This window comes from Symphalangus syndactylus, chromosome X, assembly GCF_028878055.3.
Source record: "Symphalangus syndactylus isolate Jambi chromosome X, NHGRI_mSymSyn1-v2.1_pri, whole genome shotgun sequence".
Lineage (NCBI taxonomy): Eukaryota > Metazoa > Chordata > Mammalia > Primates > Hylobatidae > Symphalangus > Symphalangus syndactylus.
This window is the reverse complement of record NC_072447.2, coordinates 36,288,025-36,307,634: the sequence shown is the minus strand read 5'-3', so window position 1 is coordinate 36,307,634 and position 19,610 is coordinate 36,288,025. Positions and strand designations below refer to the sequence as shown.

Genomic DNA, 19,610 nt, shown 5'->3' with positions numbered 1-19,610 from the left:
TGTATTTTAAGATAAAGGTTTTCTTTTAGCCTCAGAAGAAACAGAGTAAGCACCTTGTTATATAAAGCAGCCTTACTAGCAATCCTAAGGCATTCCCAGATCATATGGTTAAAAGATGTGTCCACTGTTCAACCCTTTGCCTTTTTCAGCTTTTGTTTCCAAGACAGCTCTGTCAAAACCTTCAGAATATGATTGTAACTGATAGAAAATTCAGGTATGTTCTTGGGTTCAGAACACATTCTGGGAAATTCTCTCAGAGGAATTTCCTTCAAAAATATTAACTTTTTAAAAATAATGTCAATGTGGTCAGTTTTTACTTTTAGAAAACTTGCTAATTGTGATACTTTCATCACTGTTCCATCTGAAAAAAAAAAAAAAAATCCCTTGACATTCAGGTTGGTCTACAGACATTAAACAGAAAGCCATCTCAAAACTTTCTAAAGGGCCGGGTGCAGTGACTCACGCCTGTAATCCCAACACTTTGGGAGGCCGAGGCTGGCAGATCACTTGAGGTCAGGAGTTCGAGGCCAGCCCAGCCAACATGGTGAAATCCCATCTCTACTAAAAATATGAAAATTAACCAGGTGTGGTGTCACATGCCTGTAATCTCAGCTACTCGGGAGGCTGAGGCAGGAGAATCACTTGAACCTGGGAGGTGGAGGTTGCAGTGAGCTGAGATTGTGCCACTGCACTCCAGCCTGGGCAATAGAGCGAGACTCTGTCTAAAAATTAAAAAAAAAAATTGTAAAGAAGAAAAGGGTCCCAAGTCTAAAAATACATTAGATAAGTAAGAACCTACCAGAACCCTGAAAATAATTGGGGGGAACAAAACTCAGAGGTAATTAATTACAATTTGCCATAGCTTATTTATGTTTAGAAAGATAATTTAAAAATTGTTTTCATTATTAAGTTGAGAATATTTCTTCTTTCTTAGCCTGGTTTAATTGATCTATTCCATTTATTTAATGGAAATCACAAGTAATAGAGGACAGGTCTTACTTTTTTCCTTGAGACAGGTTAAGTGTTTGGGGGTAGGCAGGGGCCAGTCACTGTTATTCACATATGATAGATGGGAAACAGGGCTAAAGAGATTACGGAATTTGGCAAAGCTACACCGTCCAAGTCATGTGGCTCTGATTCCAATGTTATTTTCATTGGTCTTAATAAGAGAACCAATGATTCAAGGACAAAGGAAGATTGAGGAAGGGAGTAGAAGCAGTGATTAAATAAATCATGATACAACTTACTTGAAATACTATACAGCTGTTAAAATAATGGTAACAAAGGTTAGAAAGACAGTAACAAAACAATATGTTAACTGTAAAGGTTGGTATACCAAATTATATATAAACATCAATTACAGCTGTACAGAAATAGAGAAAAATCAATAAACTCTAACAGAAGTATATATTATGTAGCAATATTACGAGTGCATTTTCTCTAGTTCCCAAATTTTCTGCCAAAACCTTCAGAATATGATTATAACTTCTAGAAAATTCGGATATGTTCTTGGGCTCAGAACACTTTCTGGGAAATTTTCTCAGAAGAATTTCCTTCAAAAATATTAACTTTAAAAAAATAGTATCAGTGGGATCAGTTTTTACTTTTAGAAGACTTGCTAATTGTAATAATATTTTGATAATTTTAAATATTTCAAAAGGCCCTCGGATGAGAAAAAGAATTGAAACCCAGAAACTATTGAGAAAGTTCTGTTTTTCCTAGAAGCAGAAACAAGAACGAATTCACGTGAATATTTTAAAGCCTCTTGTAATCTCCAAAATGAAAAAATTAAATTCGGCAAGAGACAATACTTGGCTCAAAAGCCTCTTGTCCTTTCAGTTACTGGAAAAAGTCTAGGTCAAGTTGATGACCACTTTCAATCAATTCCATCTCTTGACTTTTCAATTGCATGACCTTTGGGGAATTAATTGGGACTCTTGTGTCATTTCCCAGGAACAGCTGTCCCGATCATAAAATTCAGGAGAGCCTACATTTCTCTTCTTGAATATCCTATCCCAGATCCACAGACTAAATGGAAGAATAAAGTTATTACCACCACCACCACCCCAAAGATGGGGAACCTGTAATAAGCACAGAACAAGGAAATGTGTTCAGCTTCTCTGTAGGATAAGTACATGTTTATAAGACAGTACACAGGAATGCAAATGATCTGTAGTATAGGCTTCGGCCTACATGTAAGAATAGGCAGATGAAAAATACTGAAGCACTAATTGCGGTACTTTCCTTACTGTGCCAGTAGGAAGTGTAAATTCTAGGACACCTTTAATTTAAATCCATTTAAAGATACTCAGAGATATATCCAAATATCTATTAGAAAGATTTTATGTTAGGCACCCAAAGGATTTTCTGAATACTTAATGGAATCCGTATTTTATATCTACATGTTCCGTTATTCAAACAACAAAGCAATATGCAAGACTGGTGTGTTTAGATGGCTCTGCCCAAAAGTAATGTGTGTCTATACATGTAGACATACTTATTATGTTGGTGCAAAAGTAATTGCAGTTTTTGGCATTAATAGTAATGGCAAAAACCACAATTACTTTTGCACCAACCTAATAGATACTGAGGTGATGTTCAAAATGTTTAATAATCCACATATACAGTGTACCATGGAGGATGCAATTCCCACAAACAGCTATGTGAAGGTGGGTCTGAGGGAGTTCCAGCCAGCACACTAGCACTGGAACCAGATGTCCCATCTCCACACTGGGGCTGGTCTTGATCTGCTCCGACCAGCGGAATAGTCTGGATGAAGGCCAATGTGAGAGAGTTACAGAGGCCTGGCTGGAAGGTTGGGGGGCACCAGGGTGCCCCACCTCCAATGCCCACCCTTAGCTCTCCAGTGCCATGATGGCCAGGGGCCCTTGAAAGAGCTGAGCACAATGTTTTGTGTTTTTTAACAAATAGTAAAGAATTATTTTAATATTTTAACAACCTCTTTTTCTGCAGCATTCTAGCATACCATCTGAATATCACCTCACTCTTGCATAGTGGCACTCTCTGTCATGTACACAGACACACACACACTAGTGTTTCACTGGCCAAAGCAGACCAGACCCACCACAGAGAATCTTACATAGCTTCACATATCTGCATATCCCTATATGCACATTTATATGTATATATGTGTGTATCACTCACCAGAAACTTTGGCCTCTGAAAAATTTCTCATTTCCAATTCTCCTAAGTAAATGGAGGCCAGCCATGATTCTAACTTTAGTCCTTAGTAACATCCTTAATTGTGCTGGTTATTTACCTATAGTTTTTCAGCTACATGCCTACACTTTCACTCTGTTCCGTAATGCTGGGGACTGGGAATCTGAAAACTGTTTCCCAAGCTCCTTTGCCAATTAGCTTCCTGCAAATAGGAGGCACTAGAGGAAATCCGTGGGTTGCAGGAGGGAAAAGGGTGCTGTGTTGCTGCCTCTCACTCTCTCCCCCTCTACTCCCTCCCTTTTCTTTTTCTAACAATGACTCTGGAAGAATCTTTACTTCCTCCTGCAAAGCTCAGCTCTGGAGTGGCAGTTCTCCTCTACTCTCCTAAGTGACGGTACCATCACCTCCTCCCTTCTGTGACCCTAGACACAGGAGTAGCAGCTGCTCTCTAAAGTTACTAATCTGTGGTTTATCTCATTTTTCCCTCTTCTTGCCTTCCAACATATTTCATGTATTAAATTCCCTGTTTAAAATACCTAGTGTGCTTTTTGCTTTCCTGGCTAATATTGAAATATTTCCAAAACTGGGAGAAACTCACTGCTTGAATCTATTTCTATTAAGAATCAATGAAATTGAATACTTTATTAGGCTGATTTGAAAATGGGCTGATACCTACCTTTTTAGGCTAACAGGCTTTCCTGCATGTTGATGGGGGTTCAAATAAAGGGCATTTTATTTCTTCCTGTTCTTTTAAAAAAAACTACAGGACTGTTGTTCAGAAATGCTTTGCTGAGTACCTCAGTTTACCTTGTCATCCTTAAAGAAAAAAAATTCTAATTCCTTTGCATATTTACCTCTTAATTCTATCTCATTTGCTTCTATTTCCACATGAGCCCAACTTCAATTTTCAACATTTCTCTTTGACCTTCATCTGATCCATCAGGTAATCTCGCTCCTCTTTCCTTTTGCGTTTGTGCCTGATGAATCATATCTCCACCTGTCTCAAATGCAGCATGCTGTTTTTCATTTGTAACAGCCTCTCATGCTCAGAGCTCGTATTACCAGAAATTTCTCATAGGTCCTATAGCAGTCCTTATCTACATGTTTCTTAAAACTGAAAACAGTCTCATTTTGTACCAGGAATACTTGAGTCTTTTTGCTATTGCCCTCAGTGACAATATTACAATCTATCATGTCATCCTTTACCTATTTGTAGGGTGGGTTTTATTCATTTTCTCTATCAGTGATATGATTTGGCTCTGTGAGAGGTGATGGTGCCGTCACTTAGGAGAGTAGAGAACTGCCACTCCAGAGCTGAGGTTTGGAAGAGGGACTTAAGTCATTGTCAGAAAAAGAAAAGGGCGGGGATTGAGGGGGAGAGAAAGGGACAGAGCCCAAATCTCATCTCGAATTGTAATCCCCACGTGTCGAGGGAGGGACTTGTAATCCCCATATGTCAAGGGAGGGAGGTGATTGAGTCACGGGGGCAGTTTCCCCCATGCTGTTCTTGTGATAGTGAGTTCTCATGAGATCTGATTGTTTTAAAAGCGGCAGTTTTTTCCTGAACTCTCACTCTTCCCACCTGCCGCCTTGTGAAGCAGGTGCCTGTTTCCCCTTCACTTTCCGCCATGATTGTAGGTTTCCTGAGGCCTCCCCAGCCATGTGGAACTGTGAGTCAATTAAACCTCTTTCCTCTATAAATTATCCAGTCTCGGGTATTTCTTTATAGCAATGTGTAAATGGACTAAAACAATCGGTTTCTGAATACGAATGTCTTTTTACTTCATATACCTGGAATTTTTTTCACTGTCAGGTTTTTAAACTGTTAAAACTCCTGGGTGTAATTGTGTCTGCTTTGGCAATGAGTCAGATGAAAGCCATTTCTTCAAAGAAGTGATTAAAAATCTTGGTGTGTAATGTCTTCAGTTCAGGCCCCAGAGAAACAAAGAAGCATAGCCAACATGGCATCCTGTTTGGCATCTGGTTTCTTTTCACAAAAGATATTGCATTCAATGGGTCCTTAAATTTGGGGCTCTGAACTTAGCAACAGAATGCCAACAAAACTTGATCAACTAAATATTGTGAGTAAGCCTTAAGTGCTACCTTATTCGATTAAAGCTTGAGACTGCTCCATCTGTATACCCTTCTAAATCAATTTGAGGGACCTGGACAGTGCATGAGTTAATTCATGAGGACTTTTTCAAACCAAAATAGTCCACTACCACAAGTGTGAATTGAGGATGTCATAGCTAAGACTTATATTGTGCTGACTGTATGTTAGGGTTCATTCCAAACACTTTAAATATGTTAACTTATTTGATCCTCCCAGAAATCCTACACGGGAGGGACTGGTATGACCTTCATTCTTCAGATGAAGAAAGGCACAGAGAGGATACATAACCTATCCTAGGTAACACGGTAGTACATGGTAGACTGGGGGTTTTACTCCAGGCACTTTGACTCCAGGGTCCCTATTTATAACCTCTACATCAAACTGTCTCTCAAACCTTCTCATCCACATCCTGACTCAGAATATGTACCAATAGTATGGAGTTACCCAGGTTCTCCTGCTAAGGTACTTTGTGCCCTGGTGATACTCTTCTTAGTAGCAACAGCAGTTTAACCTGTGGTTTATCTATTTTTCCCTTTTCTCGCCTTCCAACCTATTTCCTGTATTAAATTCCCTGTTTAAAATACCTAGTGTGCTTTTTGCTTTCCTGGCTGATATAGAGATATTTCCAAAACTGGTAGAAATTCACACTTGAGTCTATCTCTATTAAGGATCAATGAAATGGAATATTTTATAAGGCTGATTTGAAAATGAACCACAAATGGTCCATATTGATCTGCAAAGCTACCCTTTATAGGAAGTAGGCTATACTCTGTGCCAGAGTATTATGCCAGGTGCTTTTACATTTATATAATCTCATCTAATCTTACCAACAATACTAAGACTTGGTTATTATATTTCCAGTAGCCAGATAACCAAAGGGAGGCTAACTGAAGTTAAGTAACCTACACAGGATGAAATAACTAGTAAGTGGACGAAGCAGAATTCAAACCCAGACCCATGATACTGGAGCCTGTGCTCTTAACCATTTGATAACATGGCCTTCCCTCTGCTCTTCTTCCAACAGCCCCGGTCACACTGCCCCCACCAAGTCTCCACCCTGATGCCTCTGTTCCTTCAGCATAGCTGCCTAAAAAGGACCCTCGAGAATCCCGCCTCTGATTACAGGCAGAACTTCCTGAGCCCAGATATCAGTCTTGGCTCTGAAACTCAGTGTGGAACTGAGAAGCTCACTTAAATTATTGAGTCTCTACATCCTTTTCTGCAAAATGGGAATGAACATCACCTATTTCACAGAATCACTGAAGGAATTAAAATGTACATGAATATGTCAAGTGCTTCAATATTTGTAGTTACAATAATAATAATGGGATTTTCAGCATCATCAAAACAGTGTATAATAAGATAGACTGAGTTTTAGGATGCTATGAGGCATAATTATTTTCTTCCAGAGCAACTGTATCAATATTTTGGGAGGCTATACCTTAGAGCCCAACGGAGGAAGATTCTAATTAATGCTTTCTCTCACTTTTGAATAGTCTTGTAAAATTGTGATGCTCATCTACAAAGCTGGGATTGTTTTCAGATATGCCACTTGTTGAACCACAATTTCAGGAAAGAGCTATACCTCAGAACCATAGTTACTTAAAGAATTTCAAAAGACTACGTTTTCAAGAAAATCTAGTGAATGGTAAAAACAGGTTTCTTAATGAGGAAGAAAAATCATTTATCAGAACTATTTGTAGGAGAGGAAATAACAGTGGTTGTGATTAGAAAGGCCTGTAATTAATACACCTACTGGAAAATACATGTCCAAAAATATTGAAATAAAAAAGAATTATGACTATTTTTCATCAGTAACTTACTGCAAATACACAATCCAATTCACAATAAATTATAGAGTCATATGTATATGCATTTAATTTGCCAAAACACTCATAAAGTTTAATGAAGTTAACTCCCAGCAGGCAGATTTATTACTATTCATTTAATATGAATGAAACAAATAAAAAGCGTTTAACAACAAACATGATGCATTTGCCATTAGAACATGCCCACTAATTGTAACATACTCAATTTGCTTAATTCTTTCTTTCATGATCAAATTAGGCCAAACCCAAGTCCATTTGTTTTTTGGTACCCACTCATGCATCATTTCTGACACTTCCTTTATTTTGAATCTGCCCTAAATCTTGTGATCTGCCTGGCATATTCAGGCTCATATCTAGCCAAGGAATTAATCAAAAGTTGGTGTTTTCTGGCATCACCAGTTTTAATTGCTTGGACTTGGGTTAGTTGAAAGGCACAAGGCCAGTAAAACTTGCCAGAAAAAAAAAAAAGTACAGTAAATTTAGCACTTACTGCTTTGAGGTCTTCATTAACATGAGTATCATTCATTATAAACTCTGGATAGCCAACTTTTGCCAAAACAGCTCTCGCCTATAAAAAGGAAAAAGAAAAATAATGTCAGAGTTTCAGCACTTAAATCATTAATAATCACAAGATGTAGAAATGTGCCCTTCATCTGAAAACTCCATTTACTGACTATCTACTATATGCAAGCCACTGTGAAGGGCAAAAATATATAGATATATATTGAGAGACCTCAGTATACTAAAAATGTAGTGAATGTAGCAAATAACTGTCTAGTACAATGTAAACAAAATAAAAATTTTAATAGAAATAGACAATATTGTTATCAAAGTCCAGAGCAGAGGCTGTTTCTGCATGGAGAAAATGCTTAATGGAGAAGGTGACTCAATCAAGTCTTAAGAGAATGGTTAGGATTTCAAAATGTAGAGCTAGAAGAACATTCCAGGAGAAGAAACAGGGGCAAAGACGGAGGCAAAAATATGTGCAAACCATACATCTGATAAAGGGTTAATATCCAAAATATATTTAAAACTCAACTCAATATCAAGAAAGCAAATCACCTGGTTAAAAAATGGGGAAAGGAGGTCGGGCACAGTGGTTCATGCCTGTAATACCAGAGCTTTGGGAGGCTGAGGCAGGAGGATTGCTTGAAGCCAGGAATTCAAGACCAGCCTGGGCAACACAGCGGGACCCTGTCTCTACAAAAATAAAACAATTAAAAAAAAGCCGAGCATGGTGGCACCTGCCTATAGTTCCAGTTACTTGGGAAGTTGAGGCAGGAGGATCACTTGAACCTGGGAGGTAGAGGCTGCAGTGAGCTATGATCACACTACTGCACTCCAGCCTGGGTGACAGAACAAGACCCTGTCTCAAAAAAAAAAAAAAATTAAAAAGGGAAAATAACGTGAAAATACATTTCTCAAGACATACAAATGGTTAACCGATTCTTTTAATGATCCACATCATTACTCATCAGGGAAATAAAAATTAAAAACACAATGAGATATTACCTATCACCAGTTAGAATGGCTATTATCAACAAGACAACAGATAACAAGTGTTGGCAAGGGTGTGGAGAAAGGGGAACTCTTGAGCATTGTTGGTGGCAATATAATTTGGTACAGTCACTATGAAAAACACTATGGAGGTTCCTCTAAAAATTAAAAATATAACTACCATACAAAGCAGTAATCCTACTTCTGGAGCTATATCCAAAGGAAATGAAATCAGTATGCTAAAGAGATATCAGCACCTCCATGTTCATTGAAGCACTATTCAAAATAGCCAAGATATGGAATTAACCTAAATGTCTATCAACAGAGGAATGGATTAAAAATGTAGTATATATACACAATGGAATACTATTCAGCTTTAAAAAAGAAGAAAATTCTGTCATTTGTGACAACGTGGATGAACCTATAGGACTTCATGCTAAGTGAAATAAGCCAGGCACCGAAAGGCAAATACTACATGATCTCATTCATGTGGAATTTTAAACAGTCAAACTCACAGGAGAGAGTAGAGTAGGATGGTGGTTACCAGGGGTGGGGGAAGGGGGTTAGGGAGTTGGTCAAAAGATACAAAATTTCAGTTAGATAAGAGGAATACGTTTAGGAGATGTATTGTACAACATAGTGACTATAGTTAATACCAATGTATTGTACACTTGAAAATGGCTAAGGGAGTAGATTTTAAATGTTCTTACCACAAAAACGATAAATATATGAGGTGATGGATATGTTAACGTACCCATTCTCTAATGTATACATGTATCAAAACATCATGTTGTACATCATATATATAATATATAATTATATATATATAATTTTGTCAGTATACAGTCAGTTTAAATACATAAAAATGAAAAAAAACTACAAGGAGATAGCAAACACACACGATATGGCATATTGCAGAGAGGGCGAGTAATTTAAAGTAGCTGGACTATAAGTACATGAGGATGGAGAGCAGAAAATAATGCAGGAAAATTGGCCTGGGGTCAGATCACAGGGATTCCTGAATGCCATGTTAACAAGCCTATATTTTATTTTACAGCTAAGAGAGAGCTAAATATGTTTAGCATGGGAATAAAAGGAGATGAGTCATGCTTCAGGAAGATTATCTTTGCAACATTGTGAAAGATGGCCAGGATGCCAGAAAGATTGGAGGCAGTGGTCTAGAATAATTTAAGATACATCATAATGTCATAACCATCATTTAGATAGACAAAGGTACTAATTATCCTCTGTGTTTTATAACAGATAGGGAATAAATAAAGGAAAAACAAACTTAGGCACATATAAAGAACCTCAAGAGCAGGGATTGGCAAAATATGGTCCCTGGGCCAAATCCAGCCACCCTACCCCTGTTTTTATAAATAAAGTTTTATTGGAACATAGCCACACTCATTTGTTTACCTGTCAACTATGGCTGCTTCTGCAGTACCCCACCCCATTCAGACACCCTGTGGCCCACAAAGCCTCAAATATTTTATCTGGCCCTTTCTAGAAAAAGTTCGTCAATCCTTGCTTTAGAGAAACTTTACAGTCCATGTGAAAATTTCTCTCTCCCTTCCCCAGATTCTGGGTTTCATAAAAGCAAAAGAGAAGCTTACAAGTACACTGTCAGGGCTCTAACCAGATTCCCTGGGATCCCTTTTAGAACTTCTGTACATCCCTCTAGCATCTATGTTTTTTTCTTTTCTAATGGCCAACACCTGAGACTTTTTGAAGGCCTGCCCTAGGAGCTACTAGAGCTCCTTGCCTTCAATCAAAAACAGCTAGTTCCTGGGGGTTTATTTGCTTTCTACCCACCCTGCCTCCGCCTCCACCTACGCCTTTGCCCAAGCAGCCCTAAGCAGCAATACGAAAGCCCAGCCCCTTTGCCTCAATTCAGGACAAACTCTGAGGTATAATTTGTACTTCCAAAGTTCCCTGCAGGATCAGACTGGTTCTGAGATGTCTCCTGAAATTGGACTCTCATCCCTCCCTGTCTTGCTTCTCCCATTCCCTTACTGATTTCTCTTAGGAGTATTTGTTTAATAAATCACTTACACAGGAATTCTCATCTCCAGATCTGCCTTCAGATGACCCAACATAAGACCTAGGCAACCCCAAACACGTTGGTTTTATTCCAGCAAAGCCACAAAGCAAAACCAGTGACCTTTGGACACTGCTCTTGGCAACGAGTTCTTTCCTTTAGTCCCTTTCAATTTTCCTCACTCAAGAAATAAACATAATAAGATAGTACACTTTCCTTATCTTCCTTGAAATAATTCAGATATTAAATATCAGCAGAATCCTGAAGCTCAAGACTTAGGATTTTACAAGGGCTGTAGGACATAGTCATAATGGGTTTTGCTGTTTCAGAGACTCAAGTATAGCACAGATCAAATTATACCTTCAAAACCCTGTGAGTTACACACACTAAAAGCTTGATGTGACCCAGATAGCAGATAACTAGAGGTTACAACTCTACCCCCAACACCAAACTATGTCATATGTCTACAGGTTACCTCATTCTGAGATTATTCTATTATTTCCGGCATTGTATTTAATTTTGCACTATATTTTAACAGCTCGCTATAAGTCATATGCATAACTATAGCAAGTAAAGAATTACAGATAGTTTTGGAGAGAAAGTGAGGGAGAGAGAGAGAGGAGAGAGAGAGCGAAAAGAAAAGAGAAAAGAAGAAAAGAACGAACGAACGAACGAACAAGCTGAGTCATCCACAATTGTTTTCTGAAGACTGGTCTTTCCAGAGCATGCTGGTGAATTATGCATTGTTTTTTAAACCTCATCTCTAGGACCCCCCACTGCACTACAGAGCCTCACAGAATATATTACCTTCTGCACCATCTATGCAGGTTATTGAATCCTTTTTTATTATTTATTTAGCATCACCATGACTTGAAGATAATCAGAACACATACAAAGAATCCCTATTTACCTCCCAAAGATACATACCTAGAATAAGGTAATAATACTAGTAGCAACATTGCCAACATCTGAATAGAGTGTTCTTCTTCCTAAAATATGCTATATATGTACGCCTCTATTCAGATTCAAATGTTTTTTTCTGCCACAGACTTCATTGTCAATTCCTCCTCATCCTACCCCACCCCATTCTACATTTTTCCCTGAGAAGCTTCAGAACTACATCTTGCAATATCCCATGGCTCCAGGTTAGACTGCCAATGAGAAGCACTCATAGGCAATTCCAAAGGTAGAAGAGGAGATGCCATTCATTTGCTGTTGGTAGCCTTATACAGACATGTGGGCATCTGCAGACAGCAGATACAGCCCTTTTCCAGCAACTTCCAGGCATTCTCCTGAGAAAGACCTCTTTGGTGTACAAGCAGCAGAGATCATTGACAGACTCTGCCCTTCACTCCCCAGCCCTCTGAATGGTTGCCTAAGCCTCCAATTCCCTGTATTAAATGTCTTGCTGGTTGATATACTTAGAAGAGTGTCTGTTTTCCTGAATGAACCCTAAGTAAGGCAAATAGTAATCACATCACGTTTTAATTTTTCAAAATGGGAGAAGTGAAGCACCAATAGTTTGATGGCTTGAAGGGCAAAGTATTAGTGAGTCAGGTCTGAGATTAATTACCCTATTGGTTGCATGGATAAAAAGGAAAGGCAAGTCCCACTGGAAATGCTGAGAGAGCAGTGATATAAATATTTAACAGATTGCATATTATATGCTGCAAGAAATATTTCCTAGGCTGTTTGTGGCTGATCAAAAACTCCAGGGCTTTCCATACCCAGTGCATGCATTTTCATGCTTTATTCATACAGACATCTGGAGAGAAGCTGCACTTGACAGGTGGACATCCGTTCCTCAATAGAGGAGGCTGACGCAGCTGCTGATCTTCACTACCTCTGTGACCTTAGGGAGAGTACTTAACTTTTTGAAATAAACACTGCCTACTGTCTACCTAATATCTATTCTCCCTTTCTTCTCTTACTATCAGGACTCCAATTCTGCTCAGGATGACAATGGACTCAACAACAACAACAAAATAGCTGTGTTGCCCAGCTTCCTTTCCAACTGGAGTCGGCTACGGGATAAGATTCGGGCCAACGACATTTAAGAAAAACTTCCTGTTGCACTTCCAAGAATCCATTTTAAAAGGGGACCGATTCATCAGCATATGCTTTCTGCCTTGAGTCCAGGGTTTCTCAACACTTTGGGCCAGATAATTCTTGTTGTGGGGTTTGTCCTGTAAATTGTAGGATGTTTAGCAGCATCTTTGTCTTCTACAAATTAGATACCAGGAGCAATCCATGCCCCCCCTCCGCAAGTTGTGACAACCAAAAATATCTCCATATATTGCCAAATGTCCCCCTGGTGGCAAAATCACCTCCAGCTGACAACTACTGCTTTAGCCTTTCCTCTTCTTCCTTTCTGGAATGCTGATGCAATGCCAGAGGCAGAGCAGCCATCTAGTAAACACAAGGCAACACATATGAAGAAAAAATCTACATGCTGAAGATGGTGGGATGAAAAGCTGATGGCATTCGAAGCCCAGCATATTAGACCTGGACTGCCTCCCTCTTTTCCCTTCATGACATACAGAAAATAAAGCCCTTATTTGTTTGAGGCATTATGTGTCATGTTTTCCATTAGCTATTGTAATCCTAACACACTCTCCTTTACATCAGATGTTAAGAAAAAAATTACTAAAAATTAGTACCTATTTCATAGCATTGTCTGCAAGAGTTCAGGATGACATTTCATGTAAAACACTTTTTTCCCTTGGTCCAGAGTACATGATGAGCAAATGTTAGTTGGAGACTACCCCAAGAAAGTAGAAACATGACTTTTTCCAACGATTTGGAGTAACTGTTGTGTGTGTGTTTGGAGGGTCTTCCAGAGGAGTCCAGGTCATCTTACACCCCTAACCAAATACCTGAAACCCCTGAGAAATAATGTCACTCTCTTTAGTCGTAGGTCCAGTTTCAGAAGGCCACACTTGTGGTGAGAGAAAAAATAATGAGAAAAGAAATGCTTAGGGAGAAAAGCTATTGAGGCAACCCTCTTATCAATGGAAGACAAATGTACAAGCTTCTTGGAGCATGGTAGGAGATTTTCCTAGCAAAGCCAGACTCTGCATATGAGTCAAAAGAATCCAGGCTATTTTCAGCCCCCCAAAAGTTGGAGGACTCTTTTGAGAGCCACTATTGGCACACCTCTGAAAACAGACACAAGAAACACTACCAAGTTTAACCCTAGAAAAGATCAAAGATACAGGTTGCCTTTAGCACTTGCCGTCTTGGTTTCTGCCTTCTTCCTCTTTCTCTTTCTTTTGTCTGTTCCCTTCAACACCTAGCAGGTCCTATGTGTTCATACCACTTGCAATACCATCATACCCTAGTCGGCCTTTCCTTAGCAATACTCTGCTCCAGAGATATCTCCCCCTTCCCTTCTCATCCATCAAAACTATTAATTTTTCAAGGTTGCTAATCCACTAGCTGCCATTGGGGCCTCAAACTAGTTTATAATAGAATGTAAGTGACTAATAGCAATCTAATATATTTACTCTGGAGAAATACTTTTATTTAAAAGAGTAGTTTATTAGCCAAAGGAATAAATACAATTAAATGAGAGGTTTTGTAGCTGAGAGAATCTTCTAATACTATTCAAATTAAACCAATAGCCTATTCCACCTAATCACCATGTTACCACAGGTAACATAGCAAGTGACCAATACTCAATAAATATTAATTCATACAATGAATAATTTGAGAAACCCACTCTGATCAATGTCATCAATAGTATCAGAAAATATGAAAGGCTATATTTTACATTTAACCTTTAAATATAAGAGGATTAACATACAATCATAAACATCATTCAGTGCTGTTCACACCAAGGTGCGTTTCCCTGGGTTTTGTTGTTGTTGTTGTCTTGAGACAGTCTCACGGTGTCATCCAGGCTGGAGTGCAGTGGCATGATCTCGGCTCACTGCAACCTCCATGTCCCAGGTTCAAGTAATTCTTGTGCCTCAGCCTACCAAGTAGCTGGGATCACAGGCGTGTGCCATCATGCCCAGCTAACATTAAGGTATATTTCAATATTAACTGATCTTACCACAGGAGAGAAAAAAGGGGGAAAAGCGAGATATTTTGTGAGAACATATAAAACATTCTGGAAAATTAAGCAAGGTACAAAATCCATTGCAATTAATTTTTTTTTTTAGATGGAGCCTCGCTCTGTCACCCAGGTTGGAGTATAGTGACACAATCTCAGCCCACTGCAACCTCTGCCTCTCAGGTTCAAGCACCTTCTGCTTCAGCCTCCTACCGAGTAGCTGGGATTACAGGCATGCACCACCATGCCCAGCTAATTTTTGTATTTTTTAGTAGAGATGGAGTTTCATCATGTTGGCCAGGCTGGTCTCGAACTCCTGACCTCAAATGATATGTCCACCTCAGCCTCCCAAAGTGCTGGGATTACAGGCGTGAGCCACCACACTCAGCTTCCAACGCAATTAATTCTTGGTGGCAAACAAAACTATATATTTTATGTAAGCTATTTCAATCAATCAACAAATACTTACTGATATGGTTTGGCTGTATCCCCACCCAAATCTCAAATTGTAGCTCCCATAATTCCCACATGTCATGGGAGGGACCCAGTGGGAGGTAATTGATTCATGAGGGCAGGTCTTTCCTGTGCTGTTCTCTTGATAGTGAGTAAGTCTCAGGAGATATGATGGTTTTATAAAGGGGAGTTCCCCTGCACATGCTTGCTTGCTTTTTTTTTTTTTTTTTGAGACGGAGTTTCGCTCTTGTTGCCCAGGCTGGAGTGCAATGCCACAATCTCAGCTCACTGCAACCTCCACCTCCTGGGTTCAAGTGATTCTCCTGCCTCAGCCTCCCAAGTAGCTGGGATGTCAGGTGCCCACAACCACGTCCGGCTAATTTTTTGTATTTTTAGTAGAGACGGGGTTTTACCATGTTGGCCAGGCTGGTCTCGAACTCCTGACCTCAGGTGATCCACCTGCCTCAGCCTCCCAAAGTGCTGGGATTACAGGCGTGAGACACCGTGCCCAGCCTGCACATGCTTTCTCTTGCTTGCCTGCCGCCACGCAAGATGTGACTTTGCTCTTCCTTTGCCTTCCGCCATGATTGTGAGGCCTCCCCAGCCATGTGGAACTGTGAGTCAATTAAACCTCTTTCTTTATAAATTACCCAGTCCCAGGTATGTCTTTATTAGCAGCATGAGAACAGACTAATACACATACTGAACATAAAATCGAGGCTCAGGACTCTCCTTAATACTAAAAGAACATACAAACGTAATATTATCCATTACTTAACTGCATTTTTATTTAAAAAGCTGAGGAAAACCATTCTATAACAAGTTATCATCATCATATAAGGTATTAGCAATACCTGAATTTTCTGAATCTCTCTGTTCCTCAGTTTCCTCGTCTGTAGAATATGGAGACATTTAGTTCTAATACCAATAAAGTGAAATAGAGAGTTGGGAGAAGTATTCAAATAATAAAGGAATTATGAAGTTTGCCTTACCCATATCAGGAATAAGCAAACTTTTTCTGTAAAGGGCCAAATAGTAAATATTTTAGGCTTTGCAGCCCATATCGCCTCTGCACAACTACTCAGCTCTGTGACTGTACCTGAGAAAGCAGAAACAAGCTAGAACAACACATAAATGAATGGCTGTGACTCTGTTCCAATAAAACTTTATAGACACTGAAATTTGAATCTCATACAACTTTCATGTATCATAATATATTCTTCTTTTGATTGTTTACACTTGGTGTGTTTGTTTGTCCTTTTTTTTTTTTTTTTTTTTTTTTTTTTTGTGGAGAACGAGGTCTCACTACGTTGCCCAGACAGGTCTCAAACTCCTGGGCTCAAGCAATCCTCCCACATCTCCCTCCCTAAGTACTGGGGTTCCAGGCATGAGCCACTGTACCAAGCTGATTTTTAAAAACTATTTTAAAAATGTGAAATCCATTCATAACTTGTGGTTCACACAAAAACAGGCAGAATGCCAAATATGGCCCAAGGGCCATAGCTTACTAAGCCAACACAGATAATTAAATAAAGCTAGGTTATTCGCTGAGTTGCCTCAATTCATGACACAGGGACTAGTACACAGTAAGTGCTTAACAATGCTTCCGAACTGATCCATGCTCAACAGCATCATTTGTGTGCATGTGTGTGCACGTGCATGCACGGCTTAGCTATCAAGATTTTTATTTGTTTTTGTTTTGCTCTTTGCTATTACTACCATTTATATGCGGCGGATTTCAGTTGCTTGGGAGTCGACTCCCTGCCCTAAAGTCTTAGGGCTAGAGCTTTAAAAATCACAATTAATTTCCATGGAGACAACAGAGAGTTTGTAAAGATTATTATCTGAAGAGAGAGACAATAGCTATCACAAATGAACTCAGAAAAATGAGGAACATTGAAAACCTAATATACAACATGATTTAAACTTTAAAAACACCCCCGCCTTCCCAGAATTTTCAATACTGTATACTAAAACTTGATAATGCTGGTGGGAAGAACAGAATCAGGCATAATTCTGCTTTATTTAGCTGTGAGCTCTGAAATGGCATCTACTTTTTATATATGTGACTGAACTGATTTAAAGATTGGCTAGGTTGACTGCTTTACTCCTGAATTTTCAAAGCCACTTAGTATTAAGCTGATCTACAGAAAGGAAGACAGAAAGCTCATTTATTTTAATCCCCACTGACTTGGCTATTTAGGAGAGTCAGATAAATTCTCAAATGTCTTGCATGTATCACATCAAAGAGATCACTTTAATCACTTAATTAAATAGCTGTATGTTTAGTATACGTGGTTAAGTCTCATAGCGTATTTTTTCTTTTTTATTAATTTAACCAACATAAGAAAAAAATGGTTAAATAAATTTATTAATTTAACCAACTTAAGAAAAAAAACCAACTTGAATAAGAAAAAAATGGAACAACTGATCACTGCCCTTTCATAAAAAATTTATAGGGCAACTTTCCTAAGCTTGCAGTGGCTTTGAAAGCTTCAGTCAGGCTCAATCATGCCAAGGCCTCATTTTCTCTGATGAGTTCTGTAATAACTATTAAACATCAATCAAAATTCTGAGCTTTAAGCACCCAGAAGTTCAGGAGACTGTACATGAATTACACTATCATTCAAAACAATGGCAGTTTCCATAATGCCAAACAAATGATTGACTAGTATAGATGCCTTAGTTGAAGATATTACCCTAAGCGGAGCTAACGGTATTGATGAAAATGAGTCAGGGGAACAGGCTTTAATATCCTCTGGGTCTATCAGGATCCCACAAATAATAACAATAGTTATCTGATGAATCAAATTTTATTCTCTTGATAAAATTGCACTGATTTATTATGAGTCTTCAAAAACTTTAATTTTGCAAATTGCTTTTGGGTGCGGTCCACAAGCAGATGCATCATGCAGGGGTAGAAGATAGATAAGCACTTCCACGAATCAGAAGGCTCTCTAAGTGCAAATTACAGTTCTAATTGTACAAGAACTAGAAGACAGGAAAGATCAGATTTCAGGTCATCCACTCTCAACCCTATGTGAGTAATGCCCCCCAGTATAGCAGACAACCCTCATTACTCTCTAAGACAGACAACATTCTAGGAAGGCATGCTCCAAATTATAAACCAGCACCATCCATGCTCTCTCCTAAAACTCCAACTCAATGCATCTTGGAGGTGGGCAGTTTCTTCAGTCTGCAAAAGGAAACTACTCTGGCACAAGTAAATCTTAATTTTGCCATACTGGCACTAAACATTTCCCTGGTGTCTTTGTGATACTCCTCTTACTTGGGTGAGCCCTGTACTGAACAGAGTTAAAGAAAGAAAGTAATATTTGAGTTTTCTTGGTAAATAGATGGAACAGGTAGTAGCAATAGACTTTAGAAGCCAAAGCCACCTTATGATTAATTAATAAAACAACACACCCATCGTCCTGAGAGTGGTAGCAATATTACCCTAAAAATAGAGGCAACTCTCATTTATTTCCTTTTTTTGTTTGTTTAATATAGATAGGGTTTCACCATGTCGTCCAGGCTTGTCTCAAACTCCTGGACTCAAGCAATCTGCTCATCTCTGCCTCTCAAAGTGCTGGGATGGCAGGTGTGAGCCACCATGCCCGGCCCATTTATTTCCTTTAAAACTGGGCAGGAGCTGGGCACCGTGGCTCACACCTGTTATTCCAGCACTTTGGGAGGCTGAGGCAGGTGGATCACTTGAGGTCAGGAGTTCCAGACCAGCCTGGCCAACATGGTGAAACCCTGTCTCTACTAAAAATACAAAAATTAGCTGGGCGTGGTGGTGCGCACCTGAAATCCCAGCTACTTGGGAGGCTGAGGCGGAAGGATCACTTGAACTTGGGAGGCAGAGGTTGCAGTGAGCCAAGATTGTGCCACTGCACTCCAGCCTGGGCAACAGAGTGAGACCCTGTCCCAAAAGATAAAAATTAAATAAATAAATAAAAAAGATGAAAAGAAACTGGGCAGGAGAGTGGCCAAATCATAAATTTTTAAATCAGTGTTTTTATTGGTTTCGATTATATGTGGTTAACTGCTCACAAAGTTTGCAAACAGAACAGCTGCTAGACCTAGTCAAATGAATACCCTAAGCCTCAATTAGCTAAGCCCATTTATCCAGACATAACCAAAATGATAACAGCCCAAGAGTGGGAACAATCCTGTATCACATTTAGGCTTTTATATGAGCCAAAATAAATTATATTTGTCTCTGTCTCACTCACAGGACTCTATATCAGAGGTCAGCAAACTACAGCCCAAGCCAGCCTACCACATGTTTTTTGTAAAGAAAGTTTTATTGGTCCAGAATATGCTACTGTAGCAAAGGACTATTTTGAGCTGAAGGTATCTGAGAATCAAGACAAGCAGAAAGAGGCTTTCTCAGTGCTTCCCTTATCGGCCTACAAGCAGAGCCTTCCAAAAGAA

General features: G+C 39.2%; 1 protein-coding gene and 1 long non-coding RNA gene across 2 annotated transcripts in view; one reads left to right on the top strand and one right to left on the bottom strand.

The window, feature by feature from the left end:
- Positions 1-19,610, bottom strand: part of PHEX (phosphate regulating endopeptidase X-linked) — a 214,274-nt gene that overhangs the window by 73,880 nt on the left and 120,784 nt on the right. Inside the window, exon 13 of the mRNA XM_055268323.2 lies at positions 7,613-7,690. Within this exon, the coding sequence (XP_055124298.1) occupies positions 7,613-7,690 (78 nt within the window). The remainder of the gene's footprint in view (positions 1-7,612; positions 7,691-19,610) is intronic.
- LOC129475887 (uncharacterized) lies at positions 1,487-13,230 on the top strand. Its single transcript, XR_008654863.2, has 3 exons — positions 1,487-1,746; positions 11,199-11,487; positions 12,598-13,230. It is a non-coding gene; the product is annotated as an uncharacterized lncRNA (long non-coding RNA).